At 40.1% G+C, this 25376-nt stretch overlaps 2 protein-coding genes, 1 long non-coding RNA gene and 6 other non-coding genes across 9 annotated transcripts; all 9 read left to right on the forward strand.

The window, feature by feature from the left end:
• The first annotated feature begins 211 nt into the window (after nt 1-211).
• Nucleotides 212-8339, forward strand: LOC118823868 (ATPase inhibitor B, mitochondrial-like). Its single transcript, XM_036593712.1, has 3 exons — nt 212-430; nt 3512-3624; nt 7989-8339. Exons 1-3 carry the CDS (start codon nt 356-358, stop codon nt 8128-8130), a joined length of 330 nt encoding a protein of 109 aa, XP_036449605.1. The 5' UTR covers nt 212-355; the 3' UTR covers nt 8131-8339.
• Nucleotides 8340-10753: 2414 nt separating this feature from the next.
• rpl13a (ribosomal protein L13a) lies at nt 10754-14015 on the forward strand. The gene is made up of 7 exons (XM_036593222.1): nt 10754-10817; nt 12030-12102; nt 12354-12419; nt 12531-12632; nt 12826-12911; nt 13263-13322; nt 13764-14015. The coding sequence occupies exons 1-7, from the start codon at nt 10797-10799 to the stop codon at nt 13971-13973; spliced, it is 618 nt and encodes a 205-aa protein (XP_036449115.1). The 5' UTR covers nt 10754-10796; the 3' UTR covers nt 13974-14015.
• Nucleotides 12196-12280, forward strand: LOC118824229. The gene has a single exon (XR_005008581.1). It is a non-coding gene; the product is annotated as a small nucleolar RNA Z195/SNORD33/SNORD32 family (small nucleolar RNA).
• On the forward strand, nt 12670-12744 carry LOC118824234. Its single transcript, XR_005008586.1, has one exon. It is a non-coding gene; the product is annotated as a small nucleolar RNA SNORD50 (small nucleolar RNA).
• LOC118824230 lies at nt 13118-13195 on the forward strand. Its single transcript, XR_005008582.1, has one exon. It is a non-coding gene; the product is annotated as a small nucleolar RNA SNORD34 (small nucleolar RNA).
• On the forward strand, nt 13583-13664 carry LOC118824243. The gene has a single exon (XR_005008594.1). It is a non-coding gene; the product is annotated as a small nucleolar RNA Z195/SNORD33/SNORD32 family (small nucleolar RNA).
• Nucleotides 14016-14666: 651 nt separating the features above from the next.
• On the forward strand, nt 14667-17131 carry LOC118823533. The gene is made up of 3 exons (XR_005008535.1): nt 14667-14920; nt 15291-15363; nt 16576-17131. It is a non-coding gene; the product is annotated as an uncharacterized LOC118823533 (long non-coding RNA).
• LOC118824232 lies at nt 14686-14760 on the forward strand. Its single transcript, XR_005008584.1, has one exon. It is a non-coding gene; the product is annotated as a small nucleolar RNA SNORD50 (small nucleolar RNA).
• LOC118824233 lies at nt 15136-15210 on the forward strand. Its single transcript, XR_005008585.1, has one exon. It is a non-coding gene; the product is annotated as a small nucleolar RNA SNORD50 (small nucleolar RNA).
• Nucleotides 17132-25376: the final 8245 nt, after the last annotated feature.

A 25376-nucleotide genomic window follows, 5' to 3' on the forward strand; every position in this document is an offset into this window, starting at 1 on the left:
GACTGAAATCACAAGCGACTCGCACGTCACTGAGTGGGATCGAGTCCTATTCCCTGGAATCTGGACTCTAGGAATCGATTCTTTTTGGGACCGAGTCCAAGCCCTGGTTACACCAAATCAATACGGACGTTTCAGCCAACAGCGGCTCTGTTCATTCATAAAATCTGTCAATAGTTTACCAGGTATGTCAGAAAACCCCCCTGTGAGTGTTTTGTGTGAGAGACTTGAATGGGCTCCCCCTCAGCGCGCGCTGATGGTCGCTCCCTGTTTGTGTGCGTTAATGTAAGCAGAAGCGTGAGTGTGTGAGAGAGTGTTTGAGTGTGTGAGTGAGAGGGAGCGTGTTTGGCAGGCAACAATGAGAATTTGGAGACTTTTAAAACCAAACCTGAGGAATTTCTTTGCCACACAGATCAGGATGTCGTCTGATCAGGTAGATTGTTTGGCTTGATTTGGTCATTTTTGTGCATTTCTACTCTTGCAGTAACAACACTCTTAAACAAAAGATGGTTCTTCAAGGGTTCTTTAGTGAAGCCAGTGCATCTGTTTAGAACCATGAGTTCTATACAGAACCGTTTCATGCTTAAATGGTTCTTTGCATGGTGAAATGGTTCTTCAGATTGATGGAGAATGTGTTGTATGTTTTTTTAAAGAACTTTTTTGAAAACAGTTCTTCAAAGGGTTTCAAGCTTGACATCATAACAGTTAGGTGCTATCTGGTTCTATATAGAACCATATACAACATTGTTCATCAATCTGAAGAACCATTCTACCATGCAAAGAACCATTTTAGCTAGGTATTGTGGTGTTAAATAGGACCATTCCCTTTACTAAGGGACCTTTGATGCACCAATGTTAATCATTGTAGTGTTAGATGGGATAATTTATTACTTGTTAAAAGAGACAGAAATTGAGTGTGATGATTTATGTGCCCTCGATTGTTGCCATTCTGTACAGTTATTATAAAAAGCTGGTAAAAATACTATGAGTCATCTAGTCAGCTATATTATACATTAAAAATCCCACATAGAAAAAAATATGAACATCTCTTGCTCATGTTGTGATTATTCCTAAATATATTTAAAAGGTAATTCCAATGATTTTACAACGTTTGGGCCAAAATCAATCTTTCAGATGAAAACTAGGTCACTCAAAGTGGTTTGACGTGAAACACTTCATTGTAGAGACACTTATCGACTCAGATTTCTGTACAGTGGTGGTGATAGGAGCCAGGGCTCACCATGATTACAACACAAACACAGACATTTTATTTACTGTCTAAAACCAAAAGTGACCCTACAAAAGTCTTTGAGTTTTATGTGCAATGTCAGTCATGGAAACACACTCACTAAGCACTTTCATTCTTCATGGTATGGATTCCACAAGATGTTGGAAACATATCGACATAGTTGCATCATGCAGTGATGCAATTTTCCAGGTGCACTTGCATGCTGCAAATCTCCCTTTCTACCACATCCCTAAAGTGTTCTATTGGATACAGATCTGGTGACTGGAAAGGCCACTGAACTCACTGTCATGTTCATGAAACCAGTTTGAGATGACTTTTGCTTTGTGACTTTTGCTTTATCATGCTGGAAGTAGCCATTAGAAGATGGTAAATTGTCGTCATGAAGTGTTGCACATGGTCAGCAACAATACTTAAATAGGCTGTGGCATTCAAGCGATGATTGACTGGTGTTAACAGGCCCGAAGAGGGCCAAGAAAACATTCCCCGCACCATTACACCACCTCCACCATCCTGGTCTGCTGACACAAGGCTGGTTGGGTCCATGGATTCATTTGTTGGCACCAAATTCTGATCCTACCGTCTGTGTGCAACAGCAGAAATTGAGATTCATCAGAGCAGTTTATGTTTTTCCAGTCTTCAGCTGTCCAGTGTTGGTGAGCCTGTGCCCACTTGCAGACTCGGTACTCTGTTCTTGGCTGACAGAAGTGGAACCCGATGTGGTCTTCTGCCCATCCACCTCAGGGTTCGACGTGTTCTGCATTCTGAGATGCTTTTCTGCTCACCGCAGTTGTACAGAGTGGTTATCTGAGTTACCATGACCTTTCTGTCAGCTCGGACAAGTCTGGCCATTCCCTGCTGACCTCTCTCATTAACATGGCACTTCTATCTGCAGAACTGCTACTCACTGGATGTTTTTTCTCTATTGCACCATTCTGAGTAAGCTCTGCAGACTGCTGTGGGTGAAAATCCCAGGAGATCAGCAGTTATAGAGATACTCAAACCACCCGTCTGGCACCAACAATCATGCCACAGTCAAAATCACTGAAAGCACATTTTCCCCCATTCTGGTGGTTGATCTGAACACTACCTGAAGCTGATGGCCCATATCCGCACGATTTTATGCATTTTATTCCTGTTTTAGGCCAACCAGGTGGGTATCCCACAAAGCTGGATTTCTCGGTTCAGCCAGATAACTTAAGCCCAACGTCAAACCTGTCCAATGGGAAAGAGCTGTGGGACCTTCCTTTTGGACAGTTCTCATCTTTGGGCTTAGGTTGTTAATTGAGAAATCCTGCTTTGAAATACACCCGATCACAAAATGAACAGTGCCATGTGCACTAATGAATCTTGCATACCATAATGAATGCTAGCTTTTGAATTGTGTGCTGATAACAAGCTGGATGGTCGTTCTCTTCTTTAGCCCATCCATGATTTCCAAAAAGAACTTAAAATTTTATTTCATCTGACTACAGGACACTTTTCCACTTCACCTCAGTCCATGTTAAATGAGAACAGGCCCAGAGAAGGTGTCAGCGTTTTTGGATCGTGCTTATATATGGTTTCTTCTTGCCGTTTTATGGATGCAGTGATGAACAGTTTTCACAGACATTGGTTTTAAGAAGTGTTCCTGAGCTCATGTAGTGATTTTCACTAAAGAACCATGTCTGTTTTTAATGCATTGCCCCCTGAGGGCCCGAAGATCACGGCCAGCCAATATTGTTTTTTGGCCTTGTCTCTTGCATACAGTGATTTCTCCAGATTCTCTGAATCTTTTAATGATATTGTGCGTTGTAGATGATGAGTTCTTTGCTATTTACTTGAATTATTTGCTCATGCTGTGGTGCACAACTCCCCATCTTCTGAAAGATTTTTTTTTTTATTGATCTGTTAGGCTAATTAGTTGTGAGATGTTCCAACAGGTGATTTTTTTTAGCATTATTTTTTTAGCCCAACTTTAGCAGTCTTTTGTTGCACTTGGCCCAAATTTTTGAACTGTGTTCTTGGCATCAAATTCAAAATGGATATAGCCTATATATTTAAAAAAAACTAAATTAAAAATTAATTTAAATAAATTTCTCAGTTTCATATGGGTTTAAATGATTTGCACATCATTGCATTCTGTTTTTATTTACACTTTGCACAGCGCCCAACCTTTTTGGAAATGGGGTTGTACATTACAAACTGAGTCATACACAAATATTATTTTAAGTTTTATATAAATAAATGTAAACTTAACAAAACTTTTGGAATGTGTTTGTGCTGAAGCTTGGAGAGCTGGGTAGAGGAGTGGGGAAGGGAGGAGGAGGAGGCGGCGCAGTGAGGGAGGCAGGAGGAGCTTTTGGGAGGAGAGAGGCAGCTGAGGAGGAGATGTATTTCAAGTGAGTGCACAGTTTATCTATCTATCTATCTATCTATCTATCTATCTATCTACCTACTACTCTACCTACCTATCTTTATCTTTTTCACTATAATATAGTGTGTGTGTGTGTGTGTGTGTATGTGTGTATATATATATATATATATATATATATATATATATATATATATCTATATATATATATATAATATATATATATATATAATATCTGTTCTCAGCTATGTGACATCATACAGTGACTGGAGATAACAGCTTTCATTACTTGTTAGCTACATTAGCCTCGTAGCTCCACTGCAAAACTAAAGAAGCAAACTTCAGACACCGAACATGCCTTGGTTGTTTGACTATGTTTGGCATCTTGAATAGAGAAAGTTGTGTACATTCAGTTTTTTTCACAAACTACTCCTTCAAAAACCAAAACGGATTAAGAAACAACATTGTTACAGTGGGTGAACTCTGGGTGGATGCTGTTTATAAGTCTGAGGTAATTATGGTGGGGCGTCAAATACAGGTTAGCGAGGTGAAATGTCTATTTTAACCCTGCACCATTGTACACTGCAATGATATCAAAACATCTTAAATGTAGTTAATATGAGACCTCTAGTGAAAACTGTGTCTGTTTTGCACTCCTTTCTAATTTAATACAAAGATTTTCATTCAAAATTCTATTATCAGCATAACAGCCTGAGTGAAAAGGAGAACCTTAACATGAATTTCAGAATTTCTTAGTATTTGGTGGTGTGTCTTTCTTTGGCTTTAAGCCCAGCATACTCTCAAGCTGCGATGAAACTTTGTGCGAAAGTTTCTGATCTGTAGATCAAATCCGCCTGAGAGTCATCTGAGCTTCAATAGAAGAGTAGAGATAAGGCCTCAACGTGGTCATATTGCACAAATGTGCCTAAATTTAAGTAGTGAACTAGAAATAGTGCAGAATCTTGCATATTTATTCTTCATGTTTTTTTTTGTGATTCTAAAACTTTGTGTTGTTTATTTCCAGCTTTAAATGAAAATACAAATTAAATACACATGTATATAACATAACGTTGTTGTCGGAAGAAAACCTCATATCTCCAACTTGGTAACTTTACAGGAGAAAGAAAAAACCTACTTTACTTTTAATGTAAGTCAATGGAACCAGAATATTTTCCAAGTCATTTTGGGCCGTTTCTTTAGGTCCATTCATCATGAAATTTACAGACAATGTAAAGAGCAACAGGCATTTTCAAATTATGGCAAAAAATGAAATTCGACAAAATTGGAGATACAAGGTTTTCTTCTGACAGCAGCAATATATGTATTTATGTTAAATGACCTATACTAAAATAGACATTTTTAAAATAGCTTTATTTGTAATTGTTGTTATTTTAAATAAAGTCAAGGCAGCCCCACCTTCTGCTCATGCTTATAATGGACCGTTCCATGTTATGTGATGACACTGCGTAAAGACAGACTGCTATGATCAAGACAATTAAGTGATAATCTACGTGATACAGAGGAGGTTCTTCTGTGTGATTTGTGTGCTGCGCAGGCTTAGCAGACCACTTGAGAGTATGCTGGGCTTAAAGCCAAAGAAAGACACACCACCAAATACTAAGAAATTCTGAAATTCATGTTAAGGTTCTCCTTTTCACTCAGGCTGTTATGCTGATAATAGAATTTTGAATGAAAAACTTTGTATTAAATTAGAAAGGAGTGCAAAACAGACACATTTTCACTAGAGGTCTCGCAGACCATACATAGTGCTAGTGTTAAAGGAGCAATATGTAAGATGATGCAACCTGTTGAAAACATACATCATACTCCACACTCCTAACAAATGGGGGCAGCACATCACCACAAAGCTGTATTGTTCACCTGTATCATAAGAAACAAGGATATTCACTGTCCTCCCTCTTCGCTGCTCCCCCTCCTTACTAGTCTAGAAATGTCGTTCAACATCAAACTTCGTCCCAAGAGCTCCAGCGGTGGAAAGCGGTGCCAGTGTGAACTGTTGTTCTTGTACTTATGTCACTTCTTTTCTTTGCTGCCAACATGGTTTCTTGCTGGAAGTAAGTGGTGTTGGCGATAACGGTCAGTTGTCGAGCTTCAGCCATGTCGTTCATTGTTCCTTTTATTGGCTGCCTGTCCTTAAATAGTCTAACCAGGGGTGGTACTTTCAGCACGATTAACAGGAGGTTAAAACACGACCTCTGGGACGTCTTCGTCCTCTCATGTTGGCCTGAGGGCAGACCTGACTCTACAGTGACTCGCTATCACCTCTTGAGGTACAAAGTGGTATTACAAGACAGGACGAGCCAGAGCTAGCTGGTTAGCATACTAACTTCACTTAGCTCTGCCACACTGTGCATAGATGTCTGTGACATAATGTCAAAACTCTTTCTTCACATTCTGCAACACTCAGTAGCAGTAATGTTAGCATCCTGCTGCCCAAAACACGTTTGTTGTAGAAAAAAGGAAACCTACAGCTGAGTTTTCATTGCTTTTTTTTTAGTAAAATACATCCTTCTACTTTCTAAAATTAAAGTTCTGGGCAAGTGGTCAGAAACTATTTTGACTTTTCATTTTTAGCCGTTTAGCTCCATTCATCCCTATTCATTGAGGACTCGCTCGCAGATGCCCACTGCTGTTTTGCAGTCCTGTTTTTGATATAACGGGGGAAATAGGAAGAGGCCAGGCTCCTCATAAACTGGCTCTGGCGCAGCTTCTACATCCTCTCATGTTTGACTGATGGTGGACTCAACACTGGTGACTCTCTATCGCCTCTTGAGGTGGTGTTGCGAGACAGGACAGACTGGGGCTAGCTGGCTAGCAGGCAAACTTCAGTGGATATCTCTGCAACACAGTACACTAAAACTCTGCATCTAACAAAATGAACCTTTAATGTTACTTTAGATGCCACCAATACTGGGAGTTGCACGCAAAAAAAAAATCCATTTCAAGTTACTAATTACTTCTCTTAAACTGTAATGGGATTACATTACTTATTACTTCTTGGAAAAAGTAATCTCACTACTCATTACTTTAATTTTACATTACTTAATAATTCTAGATTGTCTCACTACATTGCCAGCATAGAGATCACTTTACTTAAATACTTTATAAAATACTTAAAAATACTCAAAACAAGTTGAAAATGTGTACAAAAAAGTTTAAATCATCTTTTAATATTCCTATAACAATCTCAATAAGAAACATTACACATATCCACTATATTTAATGTGATTTCAATTGCCAAGATATAGTTTTATATATTCCAGTGTTTTGCCCAGGGCCCCAGAACTGCTAAATCCACCCACTGTCATAATATTAGCGGATTATTTAACTTATTTCTAGACAAATTTTACCTGTTTAGGTCATTTTGTTATATGAAAGTGTCTTGTACCATTGGCAGATAATTTTACTTCTTTTCAGCATTTTTACACCGATCAGGCATAACATTATGACCACCTCCTTGTTTCTACGCTCATTGTCCATTTTATCAGCTCCACTTACTATATAGGTGCACTTTGTAGTTCTACAGTTACAGACTGTAGTCCATCTGTTTCTCTGCATACTTTGTTAGCCCCCTTTTACCCTGTTCTTCAGTGGTCAGGACCCCCATTGACCCTCACAGAGCAGGTACTATTTGGGTGGTGGATCATTCTCAGCACTGCAGTAACACTGACGCAGTGGTGGTGTGTTAGTGTGTGCTGTGCTGGTACGAGTGGATCAGACACAGCAGTGCTGCCGGAGTTTTTAAACACTGTGTCCACTCACTGTCCACTCTATTAGACACTTCTACCTTGTCAGTCCACCTTGTAGATGTAAAGTCAGAGACGATAGCTCATCTGCTGCTGCACAGTTTGTGTTGGTCATCCTCTAGTCCTTCATCAGTGCTCACAGGACGCTGCCCACAGGACGCTGATGTCTGGATATTTTTGGTTGGTGGACTATTCTCAGTCCAGCAGTGACACTGAGGTGCTTAAAAACTCCGGCAGCACTGCTGTGTCTGATCCACTCAGACCAGCGCAACACACACTAACACACCACCACCACATCAGTGTTGCTGCACTGCTGTGTCTGATCCACTCAGACCAGCGTAATAATGTTATGCCTTATGTATATTGGTGTGTATTGAAATAAGCACAATTATCTGCATTACTTCTCAAAACAAGTAAATTGACTTAAAACAAGCAAAAATGTGTAGAAACAGGTTGAATAATGTTACAATATTCTTACAAAAATCTCAGGATGAAAAAAAGACATTGACTACATTTAAGATGTTCTCACATCATTTTTGCAGTGTATGAATGTTCAATTGTCTTAATTACAGTGTACAACACAATGTGGTTACTCATATTTCTCTCCCCCTCTCTCTCACTCCAGGAGGAAAGAGCAGGAACAGTTGGCCGCTCTGAGAAAACACCATGAGGAAGAGATTGATCATCATAAGAGAGAGATTCAGCGTCTCCAGCAAGAGATCATCCGTCACGAGGGCAGAATCCGCAAACTCAGACTTGACGACTGACGACTGGGTTCATCATCAGATCTTCCAGCCTTGACGACCCTCCCCGTTTTTTTTTGTTTGTGTGATTAGTTGTTCACATTTGGTTGGACTGAATTAAAAGAGGGGTACTGATTAACCAGGATATTGATACTTCTTTCTACAAACTGCTCACATCTTTTTTTCTTTTTTACACTGTCACTGAATGGCGTTCTGGCCACGCCCTCTATGCAGAAAGAAGGCCTTTCAACTCAGGAGAGCGCGGACTTAGCAATTAGTGCATGCTCGGAATAGGCTACGGTCTTATAATGGAATTAGCACAGCATTTCGAATAGTTATGATAGCTATGCAACAGGTGCACTGACCACATAACACATTAACAGGTGCTGATGTTTTGACCCTTCAGGCGTGGGTCAAAGAAAAAGCAGGCCCACTGAGGTTCCTCCCTGGACCAGCAGGGACACCCACCAATCCTTCCATAGATAGGATTCCTTAGATCATGTTTTACGCAACTGAAAAGCACTCAGCTGGAGTCCTTTTTCATTTCAAAATTAGATTGTGGTGAAGTCAGTGGTCTCCAACGTTCCTGGAAAGCTAGCTTCCTGCAGGGTTTAGTTCCAACCAGCTGCCCCGCCCCTTACTTAACTCTAATACATCTGATCCAGCCAATCAGGGGCTTAGAAGGAGGCGGATTAGCTGGAGTACATGTGGCTAATTGTGGTTGGAACTAGGCTCTGCAGGAAGGTAGCCCTCCAGGACCAGGGCTGGAGACCACTGGGTTAAATGTAAATGTTTTAAGTTCAGTCAGACGGCCACATGATGGCGATGCTTGCGCTTCTTCTGTCTAAAGCAACACAAGTGATGAGCAAGAGCAAGTATGGAAGTCCAGAGAGGCCATAAGGTAGTTATAATTTTCTGGATTGTTATCTCGAGATAACAAAGTTGTTGTCTTGAGATAGCAGGTTAATTATCTTGTGATCTCAAGATAACATATTTGTTATCTTGAGATAATGAGTTAATCATTTTGTACTCTCAAGATAACTTTGTAGATAGCTAAGATGACTCTTTATCTCAAGATGTCAAAGTTGTTATCCTGAGATCACAAGATCACTAACTCATTATCTCAAGATAACAGTCCAGAAAATTATAGCAACAGCTCATGGCCTCTCCAGACTTCTGTAAGTGTCTGTGTTGCTATTAGTGCACTTGTATCCTATACACTATAGTGGTGCTCTAGCTACCCTGGGGTGCCCAGTCCTGGTCCTGGAGATCTACCACATCTAATGTGGGTCATGAAGGCCTTCATGGGAATCTGAATAACAGAGCCAGGAGTGTTGGTTCTGAACTCTCTCCAGTGGGACAGATGTCCAGGGCCAGGATTAGTCATTCCTGAGCTAGTCCACTCCGTGAAAAACAAAAAACTACCTGTTTGTTCCGGTCAGGACTTTTATTTTTAAATAACCTCAGCATGTAATTCAATCCTGGCTCATAGGAACAGGTGAATGAAAATATATTAAAATGATTCCAGTGGATTGAAAATGGTTAAGGGGATTCTTTGTATGCACAGTGCGCAAAATTAAAGGGGAATTGCACCCATTTTCCAAACATTGATAGGAACCAGGGGGTCGCCAGGTCTACAATGCAAATATAGCTATTTTTTTTACTATCCAAAACGACCAGTGAACCTGCACGTTTTATTTTCTGAGTTATTATGTGGAATGTTGATGATGATGATGATACAATAAAAAAATCTGAAAAAATAAGTGTTTTCTCTGGGGACTGTTTTACCTTGCACTGCATGTACCGCTCCACCATGTATACAAAACGATGTCTCAGTCATCCATACTGAAAAAAAAATCAGTAGAACCATTAGGATTAAAACCTGGTGATGGTTTTGCTTACTAGTGGGAATTGGCTTAGTGGTCACCGTTAGAGAACATTCCAGTAGGACATCTTAAGATTTCTTTAGGAAACCATATAATGCATCCGGAATCAGTCCCACAGCACCTTTTAAATTAGAATCCTTTACAGTGTGGTATCAACTTGTCAGGAAAGCACTAGTAATGGCAGTTGGAGACCACCAGTACCCAAGAGAAAATTTTAATAGTTTCTATGTTTTTTTAATCAGCGATCAGGTGGCGCGTTCATTGCTGTTACATGTTATAACCCTCTGTGAGGGAAGTTCAGACGTCTGGTTCCTATCATCGCCACTGTGAACAATTCTGACTAGGTAAGTTTCTCAAAAAACGGAGTATTTTGCGACAAACCACTCTGCATCACTTTGTTTACGTCGTAACCACTTAATTAAGCAGGAATTTTGAAAAGTTTGTGTAGTTCTCCTTTAATTTTGCTACCCTCCAAGCACTTGAGTCGAAGTGCGCCCTAACGGCTAGTCCCCTTCTTAGTCCCCGTTCTGTGTTCCGTTCTCTCTCGGTGTTTTCCCTGCCTCGGCGAAGCTCATTAGGGGTCTGGACCCACTTTGAAAGCTGCTCTGTCTCTTGTAGGAAACACTACACAAATAAAACCCAATCAAACGTTATTTTATACATTAGCGAAGCGGTAAAGAACACAAGTGTGCATGTTGGACAGCGACCCATGTGAACTACGTCATGGCTCCTCCCGCCGTGGCCCCGCCCCCACCCCTGTCTTTTACGCCGGGTGAACCCGTGCGTCTTTCTTTTCCCCTCACCATGGCGGACCGGTTCCATAAGGTGCGTGTGAGCGCTGTGAATAACGGCTAAAAATACATATTTAACGGCGACGGGAGGACTCGCTTTTCTCTGTCAGCGACCTCCTAACCGTACGGGATGTTGTATCTGTACGTTTGAGAGTAAATGAGGTTCGCCGAAATGTCATTTTAATAGCTAAACGTCTACGCGGCGGCCCAGTGTCTTCTGCGCTGTTAGCATGTGGCTTCGTACTAGCTTCTCTCAGCGTGGTGAACGGCCTGCCTGCAAATGTGGGGCGTAGAGCGCTAATAACAGCCATATTTGACTGTACTCGGTATTTGTGAGATGATGACGGCTTGAAAACCTTGCAAAGAAGCCGCTAACGTTAGCTAGCTGAGATATTAGCAACGTCCGATATGTGGAGCTAGCACGAGGCTGAAGTTGGCTTCCTATTCGCCAGCTTCTTGTATGAAGTCTCCCGGTCCACCTTAAATGTTAAGCGTCAGAATGTAAATACTGCACAATTTAAGGTGGAACGGGTAAATTCGAACAGGAACCTGGGGAATGAGATTTTAAATGGTGTTGATGGGAACCAAAGGTCGTGTAAACGCACCTTGCTTACAGTCCAGAACCGCTAGTGGACGTACACGTGTCTTCGGAGTTTTTACATGTAGTGTTGGTGAAATAGTGGTGAATGTGGAGGGCATATGTGTGCTACAACACCCTTTATGAACATGCATGATATAAAAATGCGTTCAGGCTACAATCTGATGAACACTGTCATGAAACAGGGGTTCCGATATTAGCATGAATTTCATGTTAAATAACGTTCTTGTGTAGAAGTTTTGAGACATTGAATGGTTCGCATGTCTGGTTCATATACATTTGTTAGATCTCTAATAGTGATTGTTTGAATTATTTTAATTACACAGGTCTAGCTGTTATGTCCACCTTGCATCCTTTAGAGTTAGCAGTTTCTGTTTATTTCCCCGTCAGATATAATTGACCAGTTTATGCACATGATGTGTTCATATACTTGATTTTATTTTAAGAAGGGCAGCACTTGACATGAGACAGAAGTGATCAGTCCTGTTTCTGGAGATTTACTCAGTTAACTAATACATTTTCTCTAATGTCCACATGTGTCTCTTGATGGGCCGTTCAGGTGTGTTCGGCTTGTAGACCTCCAGAAGCGAAGCTTCAAGGCCTTTACCTGAATAGTACATTTTTTTTTCTTTCTCTTTCTTCCTACAGGTTCTGGTACTTGATGGCCAAGGCCATCTCCTTGGCCGGCTGGCCGCTATTGTGGCGAAGCAAGTTTTGCTGGGTGAGTTCTCATAAAACTTAGCATTTTCTTTGTGGTTTGAAGGTGTTTATACTCTGTGATCAGAGTAGGCAAGAAATATGAAATGTGAAATTGGCTGTCAGTGATGTCCCATGTTACCTACATTGCTTGAGTTTAACTACCATGAGAAAACCTTACATGCACTACCATCTGAGACAGTCTCCTGAACTGCACATGTACCTGGCAGCCCATGCAGTTCCCATGCATGTAAACTTTTCATTTTTCTGTTGCAGGCCACAAAGTAGTAGTTGTGAGATGTGAGGGCATCAACATCTCTGGTAACTTCTACCGTAACAAATGTAAGTACACTCTTATGTGAATAATCCAGTGCTGGTTAACGTACAGCTGTCAGCTTTTGGTTTTTTGCTTGATGGAACTCTTGAGATCCTGAATGTTTTCTGTTTATACAGTGAAGTACTTGGCTTTCCTGCGCAAAAGGATGAACACAAACCCCTCCCGTGGACCTTACCACTTCAGAGCTCCCAGCAGGATCTTCTGGAGGACAGTCAGAGGTGAGGGTTCATTTTGTTCACTCGTTAGTGAACTGTTGAACTATGATGAACACATTTATCCCGAATCAGAACCTTTTTTGCTGAGACAATTTACGGATCTGACTACTGAGTTCAACAGGAGCTAGTAAAGTTACTTTATCTTTGTTTTATTACAGAAACGGCAAATCTTAATCTTTTTTTTTAATGTTTGCAGGTATGCTTCCCCACAAAACCAAGAGGGGCCAGGCAGCCCTGGAGAGGCTGAAGGTGTTCGATGGCATTCCCCCTCCTTATGACAAGGTGATTCACGCTTCTGTTTGAAACTTCAGCTGTGTCCAAATGGGTGAAACTTCCTTTAATTTTGCCTGATCTGCTTAATGTGTTGATCTACAAGCTGCTTAGCTCTATATATGTCATGATTGCAATCATTAATTACAGATCAGGCAAAATCAAAGAAAGCAGAAAGGAAGTTTCCTATTTAGACGCAACCTCAGACTTTAACTCTATCCTGTCTGTGATGCTATTTTTCTTTACCTACATTGTTTGAGATTCCTCTGAGAACAATGCATCCATCTGAGACATTTGTACATGTTGGACCTTCTTGTTGCGGTCAGTATACTATTCCTTACCCAAGTTTGATCTGTTCCACAGAGAAAGCGCGTGGTTGTCCCAGCTGCTCTGAAAATTGTGCGCCTGAAGCCCACCCGCAAGGTAGGACCTTTTCCCAGTTGAATTGCTATAGAACTGGGGCGCAGTTAACACCATCTAACCAGTAAAAAGCCTCTCAATTGCTTGCCCTTATTGGTTTTGTTGTAAGCTGTGTATCAGAGGACGGTGAACAAGTAAAAACAAACTCCTGCTTTAAAAGGGCTCTTTAGTCTGACTCCTCTTTCTCTCTTCGGAATGGTTTTAAATTGTAATATTATGGCTTTAGGTCTTAGTGACTTCTCTCGTCTTTGAAATGTCAGTTGCTTGTCAGTGATGTCTTACCACAGAAGTATTTGAGTTTAACAACCATGAGAATACTTCACATGCACTACCATCTGAGACAAAAGCAACATAGATTTCCCTGTATTTATTTTTGTCCTTTTTCAAATGTTAGCAGTGTTGGACTCATGCTTACCACTCTGGCTCTTCTCCCTCTTCTGCTAGTTTGCCCTGCTGGGTCGTCTGGCCCACGAGGTTGGCTGGAAGTACCAGGCTATCACAGCCACCCTGGAGGAGCGCAGAAAGGAAAAAGCCAGGATGCGCTACAACAAGAAAAAGGTCCAGATCAAGCTGACCCGAAAGGCAGAGAAGAACGTCGAGAGCAAGATCTCCAAATACACCGATGTTCTGAAGCAATATGGTGTACTGGTCTAAGCTGTACCTGCAACTAATCAGAATAAATGTTTATAGAAACTACTGAGTCTTCTGGTGTCTTTTGTAGCCCAGCTGTAACTTAAGGAAGGTGGTGTCACTCATAGCATGTACTTGACTTTTTTGATGCTTTTTACAGTTTTTAATACACTCCAGTCCTGAAGGGTTGAGTCTGGCACTGTTCCTGCCAACTTGCTTGCTCAGTTTCTCTGTTCTGGTGTTGGGGCAGCTCTGCACTATGAGGTAAAGGTTGATGTATTAATGTTTTAAAAACAGCAGTATGTGCCTTTAGTGGATCTTCAAGGACCAACATTTAGGTGAGTTGTGATGTTCAAAGCTTGAAGATTGAATTCTCCGGCAGAGACGCTGTGGCGGGTGAGTCAAGACTCCTGATTTCCCTGTTTTAACTTCAGTTAAACAGAAATTGAAGAATTTTGCTTGGATAAATCTGAATCTCATTTCAATAAACACTTGCAGTTGCTTCGTTTCTTCTTGAGGGCAGTGTAGTACCGCTTTTACTCCAATGTAGTTTTTGATGGTTGGTGTTGATGTAACTGGTATGTAATCCTGAATGTTCTGTTTGTGTTTTAAGTACCATGAAAATGGATGATCATGGATCCTACCACTTAAGAGCTCTCAGCAGACTCTTCTGGAGGACAGTCGGAGGTGAGGATTCATTTGTGTTGCTCACTTGCAGTGTTTGGCTACTTGGTGTGAACTATGATGAACACATTTATCCCGAATCTGAACCTTTTTTGCTGAGACAATTTACGGATCTGACTACTGAGTTCAACAGGAGCTAGTAAAGTTAGCTACTTTTCTATTGCAGAAACTGCAAACTTAAGTCTGTTATTAATCTTGTGCAGGTGAGCGTCCCCACAAAACCAGGAGAAATCTGGCAGCTCTGAAGATGCTGAATGTGTTCAGTGGCGTTCCCCATAATTGACAAGGTAACCTGTTTTTCCATTTTAAAGCCAGTGCTGAAAGCTGTCAGTGATGCCTGTTATCTTTACTTGCATTGCCTTTTCGGTTTGTCCAAGCTGTAATGTGTAAAAATAGCAGAATTAAATGTTTACTCAGCTAATTTTAGCCCATTACAGAGCTTTATAGGGTTCTGAGTCTGGAGTCTATCTGTACTTTGCTGATCTCTTGTTAGTTGCTTGTTGAACTATGATGAACACGTTTATCCCGAATCTGAACCTTTTTTGCTGAGACAATTTACGGATCTGACTACTGAGTTCAACAGGAGCTAGTAAAGTTAGCTAATTTTTCTATTGCAGAAACTGCAAACTTAAGTCTTTTATTAATCTTGTGCTGCAGGTCTGCTGCACAGAGGGATCGGGCTGCTTGGAGAGGCTGAAAGTGTTCGATGGAATTCCACCTAATTGACGAGGTGTCCTGTTTTCCCAATTGAAAGCCAGTTTGTTTAATGTTAGAACTGGAAGCTGCACATAACGGCATTTTCTTCCCCTAACTATCTTCTGACTGCTAAAGCTACACTCTTATAGATGGTTCTTCAAGGGTTCTTAGGCAAAGAAAATGGTTCTATATAGAACCTTGAACTCAAAGAACCTTTTGAATGGTTAAAGGTGTTTTGCATCATGAAAGCGTTCTTCAGATTGGTGAAGAATGTTCTGTAGATGGTTCTGTATTGAACCTTTTTGAAAATGGTTCTGTAAAGCACCCAGAAGGGTTCGTCTGTTACGGTGTCAAGCTTGTAACAGTAGACAAGCCCTTTTGGGTGCTATATAGAGCTGTCTACAGCACATTCATGCACATTTTTCATTAATCTGAAAAAACCCTTTCATGATGCAAAAAAGTGTTCTTTGAGTTCATGGTTCTATCAATTTTTTTTTTTTTAATTTAATTTTTTTGCACAAAGAACCCTAAAAGCACAAGAATGTATAACTTGTATAAATATGCAAATTGCAGAATTTTGTTTATTCAACTTTGTAGTTCATTATGGTGCTCTACAGGGTTCTAGATCCTAAGATTATCTGCTGTTGGCTACTTGTTGCATCCTGGAGGGCCTGTGTCCAGCACAGTTTGGTGATTTCCCTGGTCAAACACACCTGATTACACTTATCTTTTAATTGCCAGGTTAAGTGGGAGTGTTTGAGCCGGGAAACCTCCAAACTGTGCTGGACGCCGGCCCCCCAGGACTGGAGTTGTGCACCCCTGTCCTAGGAGTACCACTGACTCCCCTGTCCGAATAGTGGTGGAAATAGTAGCTGTCTTAATTTCATGGAAGCTAAAGTACCTCCCACTAAGCAGTAAATGCCTCACTTTGCCAACCATTTTTGGTTATACTGTAGTCTCTGTATGCCTATGTCTATTAATACATGTATAAAATGGGTTCTTAAATCTGAAACATGTTCCCTGGTGAGTTTTAATATTGTAAAATTAAGCTGTTAATATGAATTAATGTCAAAGACATCAGTTACAGTCAGTAATGTTTTTCCATAGAAGTATTTGAGCTTAACGACACACTCCCATCTGAGACTAAAGCAACAATTTTAAAAGCATTGTATTACATTATGTATTATACTTGTCCTTTTTCAAATGTCTCATTCTTACCACACTGGCTTTCTCCCTCTTCTGCTAGCTTGCCTTGCTGGGTTGTCTGGGGCCCATAAGCCTGGCTGGAAGTTCCAGGAGGGCAGCCACCTGGAGGAGCTATAGGAAGAAGGAGAGCAACTCTTGTGGCTTATTCAAAGCTGTGGAAACGGTCTCATTTTTGACTGCATTGATTAAAATGAAATTGAGATCTTACCCCAAATTTCTCAGAGCTTGTGGAAAAGTTTGCAGAAATGCACAGATTTCATGTAATCCCATGTAAAACAAGAGGATTATGCACAATCCTATCTGACCTGCAAAATAATTTAAATATGCTAATGTTAGGGACCACATTACTCCCATTTTGGCATCCTTACACTGGCTTCCTGTATACTACAGAATCCAATTTCAATTGCTTGAACTCTATACTGGCTCCAGGCATCAAATCAGCTGCTACTGACTGTCAGTTTCAGCTGAAACTCAAGGGTGATCGGGCCTTTGCTGTTGCTGCACTGATACTATTGAACAGTCTACCCCTGGACATTAGGTCTGCACCCTCTATTGATGCTTTTAAGTCTAGATTAAAAACCTATTTTTATCGATCAGCTTTTGTCTCTGTAAACTGATTGTTGCTGTATTTTTTTCTTATACATTAATGTTTTCCTATCCTGTCTGTCTGTACAGCACTTTGGGTTAAAATGTGCTTTATTTATAAATATACTTACACTGCAACATAATGTGTACTCTGTCCTCCCCCACAAACCTACAATCTGTGGGTCAGTGCTTACATCACAAGAAGATGCCAGGGGTCTAGTTAAAGCATATAGGCAGGTTTAAAAACCTACCTCCTGGGTACATTAAGTTATCTGTAATGTACCATCTACTGCACATGCATGAGTTTTGCTGTTTCAGTTTTGACATGTTTTAAACAGTAGCTACTACATGTCATGGCAAAATGTCAATTAATAATAAAATGGGCATTCGTTGGCTCACAAATTTGTTAAAATTGTCATTTGGCCCTTTTAGTGGTTGAATTTGTTGCTCCTGATGTAATCCATCCTCTAAATTCTAATCTAAGCCTAATGTAATGCTGGATTGGACAAACTACAAACCATCTGTTCTTGAGTAAAAGTAATATTCCATGTTCTATCTGTATTTCTACTTGGGTGAAAGTAGTTAGGACTGGTTTCGGGTTCTCTGGCCAGGCGATCAGGGTCCTTTCTGAGTGGAGTTTGCATGTTCTCCCTGTGTCTGCGTAGGTTTCCTCCCACAGTCCAACTACATTTAAAAGCAGGTACTTTCTGAAACTATAGATGAAAACTTATACTTTTTGAATAATATTTTACCAGTTTTAACTCCTGCAGTAGTTTTGTTCGTTTCTAGGTGTGTGTGGTCTTTTATTTATTCTTTTCTCAGGTATTAGTAGTGCATCATGTGGGCTGTGGGATCCTAAGATTATCTGCAGCTCTTTATCTCTCCTCTTGAGGGCAGTGTAGTACAGCATTTGCCTGTACCAACGTGGACATGCAATCAAATTCACTTGTGCTTGAATAAGATTCTCAATCAACTGCTGGAGTGCGAATAGCTGAACAGTCTGTTAAAGCTGCTTAGCTGTTACATTGTGGCGAAAGGTTATTAACAGATTATCTGACTTCATCTTCAGGCCACTAAAGTAGCTGCATCAAACCTGCTGTTTTTCAAAAGATTTTCCCAAATGAATGCGTAACTCTGCCTTTGAGAGGTAAACAAATATGTTCAGGGTTTTTTGATGGGAAATGGTTCAAACTCTGATTTCTTCACTGTGGTGGTTGCAAAGTGTCCAACACAAATGTGGCTTTTTTATTAACTTACCTGAAATGTCCAGTGAAGCTTCTTGGAGGGAGATGTGGCAAAGATACATTTAAACATTTAAGACAGGCCGCAAAACTCTGGGTGCAATGATTTTATTCAGCATTTCAAATACTGTGTAGCAGTGTTGTGCATCCAGTTAAACAGGCCTAAGTATGCTTTTTATAATGAAGCATAGAGTTGGTCAGTGCTCTTTAAGAACTGATAATAGCCAAAATATGCTCACAAATGTATGTTGTTTATTGTGGAAGTGTTATTTATTAATAAAGTAACATTGCCTACCAGTAACAAAACAGCTCTTCTGATTTTTGTACATATCGCTGCTATCGGAAGAAAACCTCATCCCTCAACAGTTTTTGACAGTTTGAAAATATCTGTTACCCTTTACATTGTATGTAAATTTCATGAGGAATGGACCAAAGGAAATGACCCAAAATGACTTGGGGGGGGGAAAAAAAATCTGGTTACATTGACTTGCATTGAAAGTAAAGTAGGTTTTTTCCTTTTCCTGTAAAGTTATCATTTTGGAGATACAAGGTTTTGTTCCTACAACAGCGATATGTCAATAATGGTGGGCTAGTGGTCAGTCTGATTACTGTTTTGATTACTGCAGAAGTTGAGTAACTCTCAGTAAAGTTTTTCTTTAAAGTTTCAGTAACTTAGTGAGATATTTTATTGAGAGTATTTGTGTCCATGAAGTTCATGATTCTGTAAGGATGATGCTTAATGAGTGTGCAAACAACAAATAAGTGTTATCAGATATTTAGCTTTTCTCAGGTATTATGAATGATGCATATATATATAGAATTTGAACATACCTGGTTCTAATGTTCAGAAAAACTCTTATATTCCTGCTTTAGGGGTGGTGGTGGTGTTGTAATTAAACTGCAGATAGTTGAATCTCCAGGTGCTTGATTGGGCATTTCTGCTTTTAAACATGCAGCCTGGTGGTTCACAGTCCTCATCTGGGGGAGTTCGAGCTGTTCAATGTTGCTCTGCTCAACCTCCTCTGACTCAGCTCATAAAGGACTTGGTAATTAGCCAAATTGCTACATCAGGCCTGTTCACTTAAAATAAACACAAAAATCCTCTGGAGGGATTCTTCAACCACTGAAGTAATATGTACTGCTCTCTCATAGGACAATTTCCCATTAAATTTTTATTTGGGCAAATTTAAATATGGTGTACAATTTCGTTTTGAGCTGTATGATTCATGGATGGACGCCTCCTGATGGGTTTGTGAGTGTTTCTGCAAACCCAGTGAGCTGCATTAGTTTCTGCATAATTAAATGATTAAGATGTAAACAAAGTCGTGCAGTGGTTTGGTGTGAAATGCTCAGTTCTAGAGAAACTTACAGAGTCACAGTGGTGGTGATGGGAACTAGACGTGCACCTCTGAAAGCTCCCTGATAGAAAGTTATTAAAGGGAATTGTTACAAACTTCATTGCCTGTTTGAGACATTGTTATAGTTTTGAGAAGGTTTTAACCTAATATGTCCTTTTTTATTTATATAAATAAAGACTCAAGACGTGGTGGTTTTGGATCGTAAATAAAATGGCTATATTTGCATTGACATCGTCACCCCTGCTTCCTGTCACCACCACTGTAAAGAAATCAGAGTCTGCAAGTTTCTCTACAGTGAACCATTTCACATCAAACCACTCAAATGCCTTTTACATCTAAACAAATGAGTACTGCAGAAGTTTTGATGTCCAGTGAGAGCAACAGTGGCTGCATGTTTCAACCAATGAGTCTATACATCATGTATATCATATACACAGTCAGTGGATATAACTCCTCTGTACTTTTGTCAGTTTGCTGCTCATTGATTCATAGTTCTCCTGTGAGCACCATCCAGTGTAGTGTGCTGATGGTGATCTCCAGTGCTGACATACCTATGTTCTTGATATTGGCCACATCAGTGCTGTGTTTTGTTTTTAAATGAGGCTGCAGTCTTGATTTACTTTGGTGATAAACAAATTCACAGCATGATAATTACTGGATGTAACTTGTATCAAGAGAGCTGTCAATGAAAGCTGCCATTAAAAAGCTGTATTTGAACAAGAAAGGCACAGACTCGTAGCAATAGCATACGAGCAGCTGGGCGTCAGACTGGAACTATGGAGTGGTTCAGAGTTGTTAACAGCATTAATTGATTTATAAACCATTGCTGGTCAAGGTCAAACACATTTCTCCAAAATAGTAACTTTACAGGAGAGGGCCAAAAAAAAAAAATGAAAAAAGTGATTTTGGAGCATTTCTATTGGTCCGTTCATCATGAAATGACACAATGTAAAGGAAAGCCACTGTGTTGATGTAGAAAACTAAAAATCAAAAATAGAGATAGATGTTAGCAACCATATGCAAATACTGAAATAAGTATGGAATAAGGGAGAAAAAAAGCTACTAAAATATTGATAAATATTTTCACAAATACGTTTTTTACATGCCATTTTTGTTTGCAGTCTTAAAGATGGTCCTCAAAGGTTCTTTAGTAAAGACAGTGGTTTTATATAGAACCACGAACATTCAAAGAGCCATTTGCATGCCTAACGGTTCTTTGCATGGTGAAATGGTTCTTCAGATTGATAGAGAATGTCTTATATATATATAACCTTTTTGAAAAGAGTACTTCGATTGTTCGGATGTCAAGCTTGTGACAATAGAACATCCCTTTTGGTGCAATATAGAATCATATACAATACATTCTCCAATCTGAAGAACCATTTCACCAAAGAACCCTATAAGCATGCAGATGGTTCATTGAGTGTTCGTGGTTCTATATAGATCCACTGGCCTGTATTTATCAAGCACCTCAGTGTAAGAACACTGATCTAAGATCAGGCCTCGTAGGTCCAGGTAGTTTCATTCGATACTATGTAAAAGGCATGAACTGACGTCAGTTCAGCATCATTAATCCGAGCTGTTTGATAAATAAGGTCCATTGTCTTTACCAGTCTTTTAGAGTGTACACCATTTTAGAGGTACCTAGTTTAGGAAATTAGACTAGTTTGGTTGGATTTCTTGCACGTGTACTTACTGACAGTGTTGCTCAAATCTGCTCCAATGTGCTGCTGTGGTTTGGAGCTTTGGAGCTCTCTGCAGTACTTTACAGCTCAGAGTTTAACATCACGGCTCAATGACAACACCACTGAGCAGCAGGAAAATCAGAGTGCCTTACCTTCGCCCAGCTGCAGGACTGTTCCTCAGCGTATTGTGGTGGCAAACACATTGCTTTAGGTTTAAGTGTGAATTATTGCCTCCCTGCTGTGACCTTCAGAACATTTGCTATGAATACCAAAAGGTTATTCAATTTTCTGGTCCACTCCCCCAGTTTTCCAACTCAGGTAAACGGTCAATTGCGAGTACTGGGCAGGGAGAATGTGTCGGTGTGGTTCAATAGCTGGATACCTGGGATTCGATCCTTTGGGTTCGTGTGAAAGAATGAACGCTCATTAAAGATACACTCACCATCTTGTCTTATGCTAAGTCCTGAGGGACACTGCGTACATTTATCTGTTTATTCAGGTGGAATTTGATTTGCTCGACATGGTGCAGTACATCAACTGAGAGGCTTCTCTCTAGCTGAGCCCATTTGTCCTGTTCTTCAGAACAGGAATGATATCCTTTGGCCAAAGATGCAAATGCAGACTCTCTGACGGTCTCCCGGCTCGCAGCAGAGGCTTTAGGAAATACAAGAAGCATGAGATTTACAAATGAGATTAGTGTCTGCGCTGCAGTGGATGTTTTTGTGCGCTCCTGCTATTGAGATTTGTTTCGTTTTAAATGCTGCCAACTGGATTGATGATTTGTCCACCCTTATCAGTATGCAATTACAGCCTGGTAGGGTTCTCTGTGTGTGTGCTTGTGCCACTATCTCTTGCTGAAGCACTCTGACACTCTGAAGTGCTGGAAAAAGCTCTGCCGTTTGAACGTGTGGCTGAGTTCCGTGGATTGATGAGCAGAAAATGAACTGGTCTCCTGGATTGCTTCTCGAACTCAGATTAAACAACCCCTCTGTAACAAGATTAGCCCACCTATGGAAGTGTGTTACTGAATTCTTATGCGCTTCCCATTTCTTAGAAAAGTTGACTAAGCTGAATCTCGAATGCTGAAGCTTTTTCAGCGACTTCAGAGAAGGTTCAGAAACAGTCCCAGACACTCCTTTGTCTGATCTGGAAATCTTTTCAAAGACTCCCGTTGATGATCCCAAAACCTTTACAGAGGTTCCTGTAGATGATCCAGAAACTTTCTTAGAGACTCCTTTATCTCACCTAGAAGTATATTCCAAGACTCCAATTGATGATCCAGTAACCTTTTCAGAGACTCCTATAGATGATCCAGAAGCTTCTTTAAAGACTCCCTTATTTGATTTGGAAATCTTTTCAAAGACGTCCATTGATGATCCAGAAACCTTTTCAGAAATTCCTGTGGTTGATCCAGAAATCTTCAGAGACTCCTGTAGATGGTCTAGAAGCATTTTAGAGATTCATGTGGATGGTCCAGAAAACATCGTCAAAGTCTCTTGTTGAGAAACCTTTTCAGAGACTCCTACAGATGATCCAAAAACCTTTTCAGAGACTCCTTTATCTGATCCGGAAATCTTTTCAAAGACTCTTGTAGATCATCCAGTAACCTTTTCAGAGACTCCTACAGATGACCCAGAAACCTTCTCAGAGACTCCTTTATCTGATCCGGAAATCTTTTCAAAGACTCTTGTAGAAGATCCAGAAACCTTTTCAGAGAGTCCTGTAGATGATCCAGAAACCTTTTCAGAGAGTCCTGTAGATGATTCAGAAACCTTTTCAGAGAGTCCTATGGATGATCCAGAAACCTTTTCAGAGAGTCCTGTAGATGATCCAGAAACCTTTTACATTCCATCACAAGCTCCAGAAACCTTCTCAGAAATGCCTTCTTAAGATCTAGAAACCTTTAGTAAGATTCCTATAGATGATCTGGAAACCTTTTTTAGAGTTTCTTTCAGAAAATTGAAAAATCTTCTCAGAGACTCTTTTTATCTGATCCAGATTTTTTTCAGAAACTCCTTTACAAGACCTAGAAACCGTTTCAAAGTAAGTTTGCTACCTCAATCCAGTAAAATGCCTGGACACCTGATCGATGACCTGATTGGCCTTTTACAAGAAATAAGTGCTTGATGTCGGAATCATATCATTATTGTCTATAATTGCTTAAAAAAATTGGCAACAAACATATGGTTGGATTTGACCAGTAATATTTGATAATGTGTTTATGGTAGTCCAGAAGAGCAGAACGCTTAGGTGATGCTGGGTCACTGTGCATTTTATTGATTTTCATTTTGTTATCCTCTACAAATGTTCAATTTCTCTATAAAGCAAATGAAATAGACCCCAGTTTCTACATTTTATTAAAGTTTATGTATTTTTCATGTACATTATAAATACCGGATATCAGCATCGGCCTACAATTCTAATGTTGGTGCCTACTGGCTGGTGCTAGCTTATACTAGGCTCATGGGAGGTGCATTACCTCTTAATTGTGAAATGAGATTGGGCCTTGGTTTGGTGCTGAAGAATACTATAAAGATGTAATAATCCTTTCATTCATGACAAACTGTACACCTATATAATGGACCTATAAGTTAGACAGAGTTCATAAAGTGGACAGTGAGTGGAAGTACAAGGTAGGTGTTTGAACCTCTTAGCTGGAAGTGACTGCAGTGGTGTCATCCAGGCATGTTCAGCCTCTCTACAGTCCCCAAAGTAGTCAGATAAAACCCTGCGTTTTTGCAGCGGGAGCTTCTTAAAGTGCTCAGACAAGGCTTATCCTGCACAAACAGTGGATAATGCAGTCAAAACAGCTTTCTGGAGGATTCTCATACCTTATCTGAGCATAAGATGAGGCTTATCTCTCCCTGACATCATCTTTTAGACTGTAAAAAGACAAGACCACCCAGATTTGGCCAGATTTACCCATCTTTTAACCATGAGAATGGGAAAGGAGAAGCGAATAATTGAGAGACTTATCAGCCACTGCAGAGGAATATAACCTGGATTGTATTCTGTGCAGAGCCACATTTTCTGTTAATCGTTTCAATACTGGGGAACCAGAAACCACAGGGAGTCCCATTTAACCCGAATTTTCCACATATTCATCCAATTCCATTTCAAACACAACCAATTTACAAGAACAGTGCCCATTTTCTGAGTGGGCCTTCCCGCCGCCAAAGAGTAACGCCTGGAAAACCAATATGTACTGCATTAGGCGGGTGCCATTATACCGTTGATAGGGTTCAATCATGAAAACTCGCATCACTGTACCACTTGAATCTTATTATAGCAAAATCCACATGCACATCAGGACTGAGGCTGCACCATCAATCATAATTTAGGATCACTATATATATATATATATATATATATATATATATATACATAGATAGATAGATAGATAGATAGATAGATATAGATATATACACCCCCAGATAACGACCATATATCAGTCCGCTGATGGCCTGATGAGTGCCTGTTTGCTCTCTCTGTCCTCCATTCAAGCTCTACCTAGTTTTTACTCTCCTATATATAAGCCACAGTCACAATAAATAATATTAAGCCCTATGTTTGAATATTAACATACTCCACTCTTAGCTTGGTGCAAATATTGCATTGAAAAACCCACAGGGATGCCAGCTGACATTTCGCTTTGTCAAAGCAGTGGTCAAGTCTTGCTTAATATCACATGAAATAAAACTGATACTGTATTGATCATTTTTAAAGGCCAAAGAATAAATCAGAATTGTGTTTTTAATATGATTCATTATGCGGCCCTAATGAGGAGCCAAAATAACACTGAAACATGAATGTATTCACACTGTAGAAACAAAGAAATCATTGAGACAAAGTAGTCTCTCCCTTACTGACGGTTGAATCTTTGTAGGGCGACCATTCCCTAAAACCTGGCTATAAAACTCTGAACACACACACAAATGCCCGGACAATGGAACCCTGCGCATCTAACAGTAT

The sequence above is a fragment of the Colossoma macropomum genome, unplaced genomic scaffold, assembly GCF_904425465.1.
Source record: "Colossoma macropomum unplaced genomic scaffold, Colossoma_macropomum, whole genome shotgun sequence".
Classification (NCBI taxonomy): Eukaryota; Metazoa; Chordata; class Actinopteri; order Characiformes; family Serrasalmidae; genus Colossoma; species Colossoma macropomum.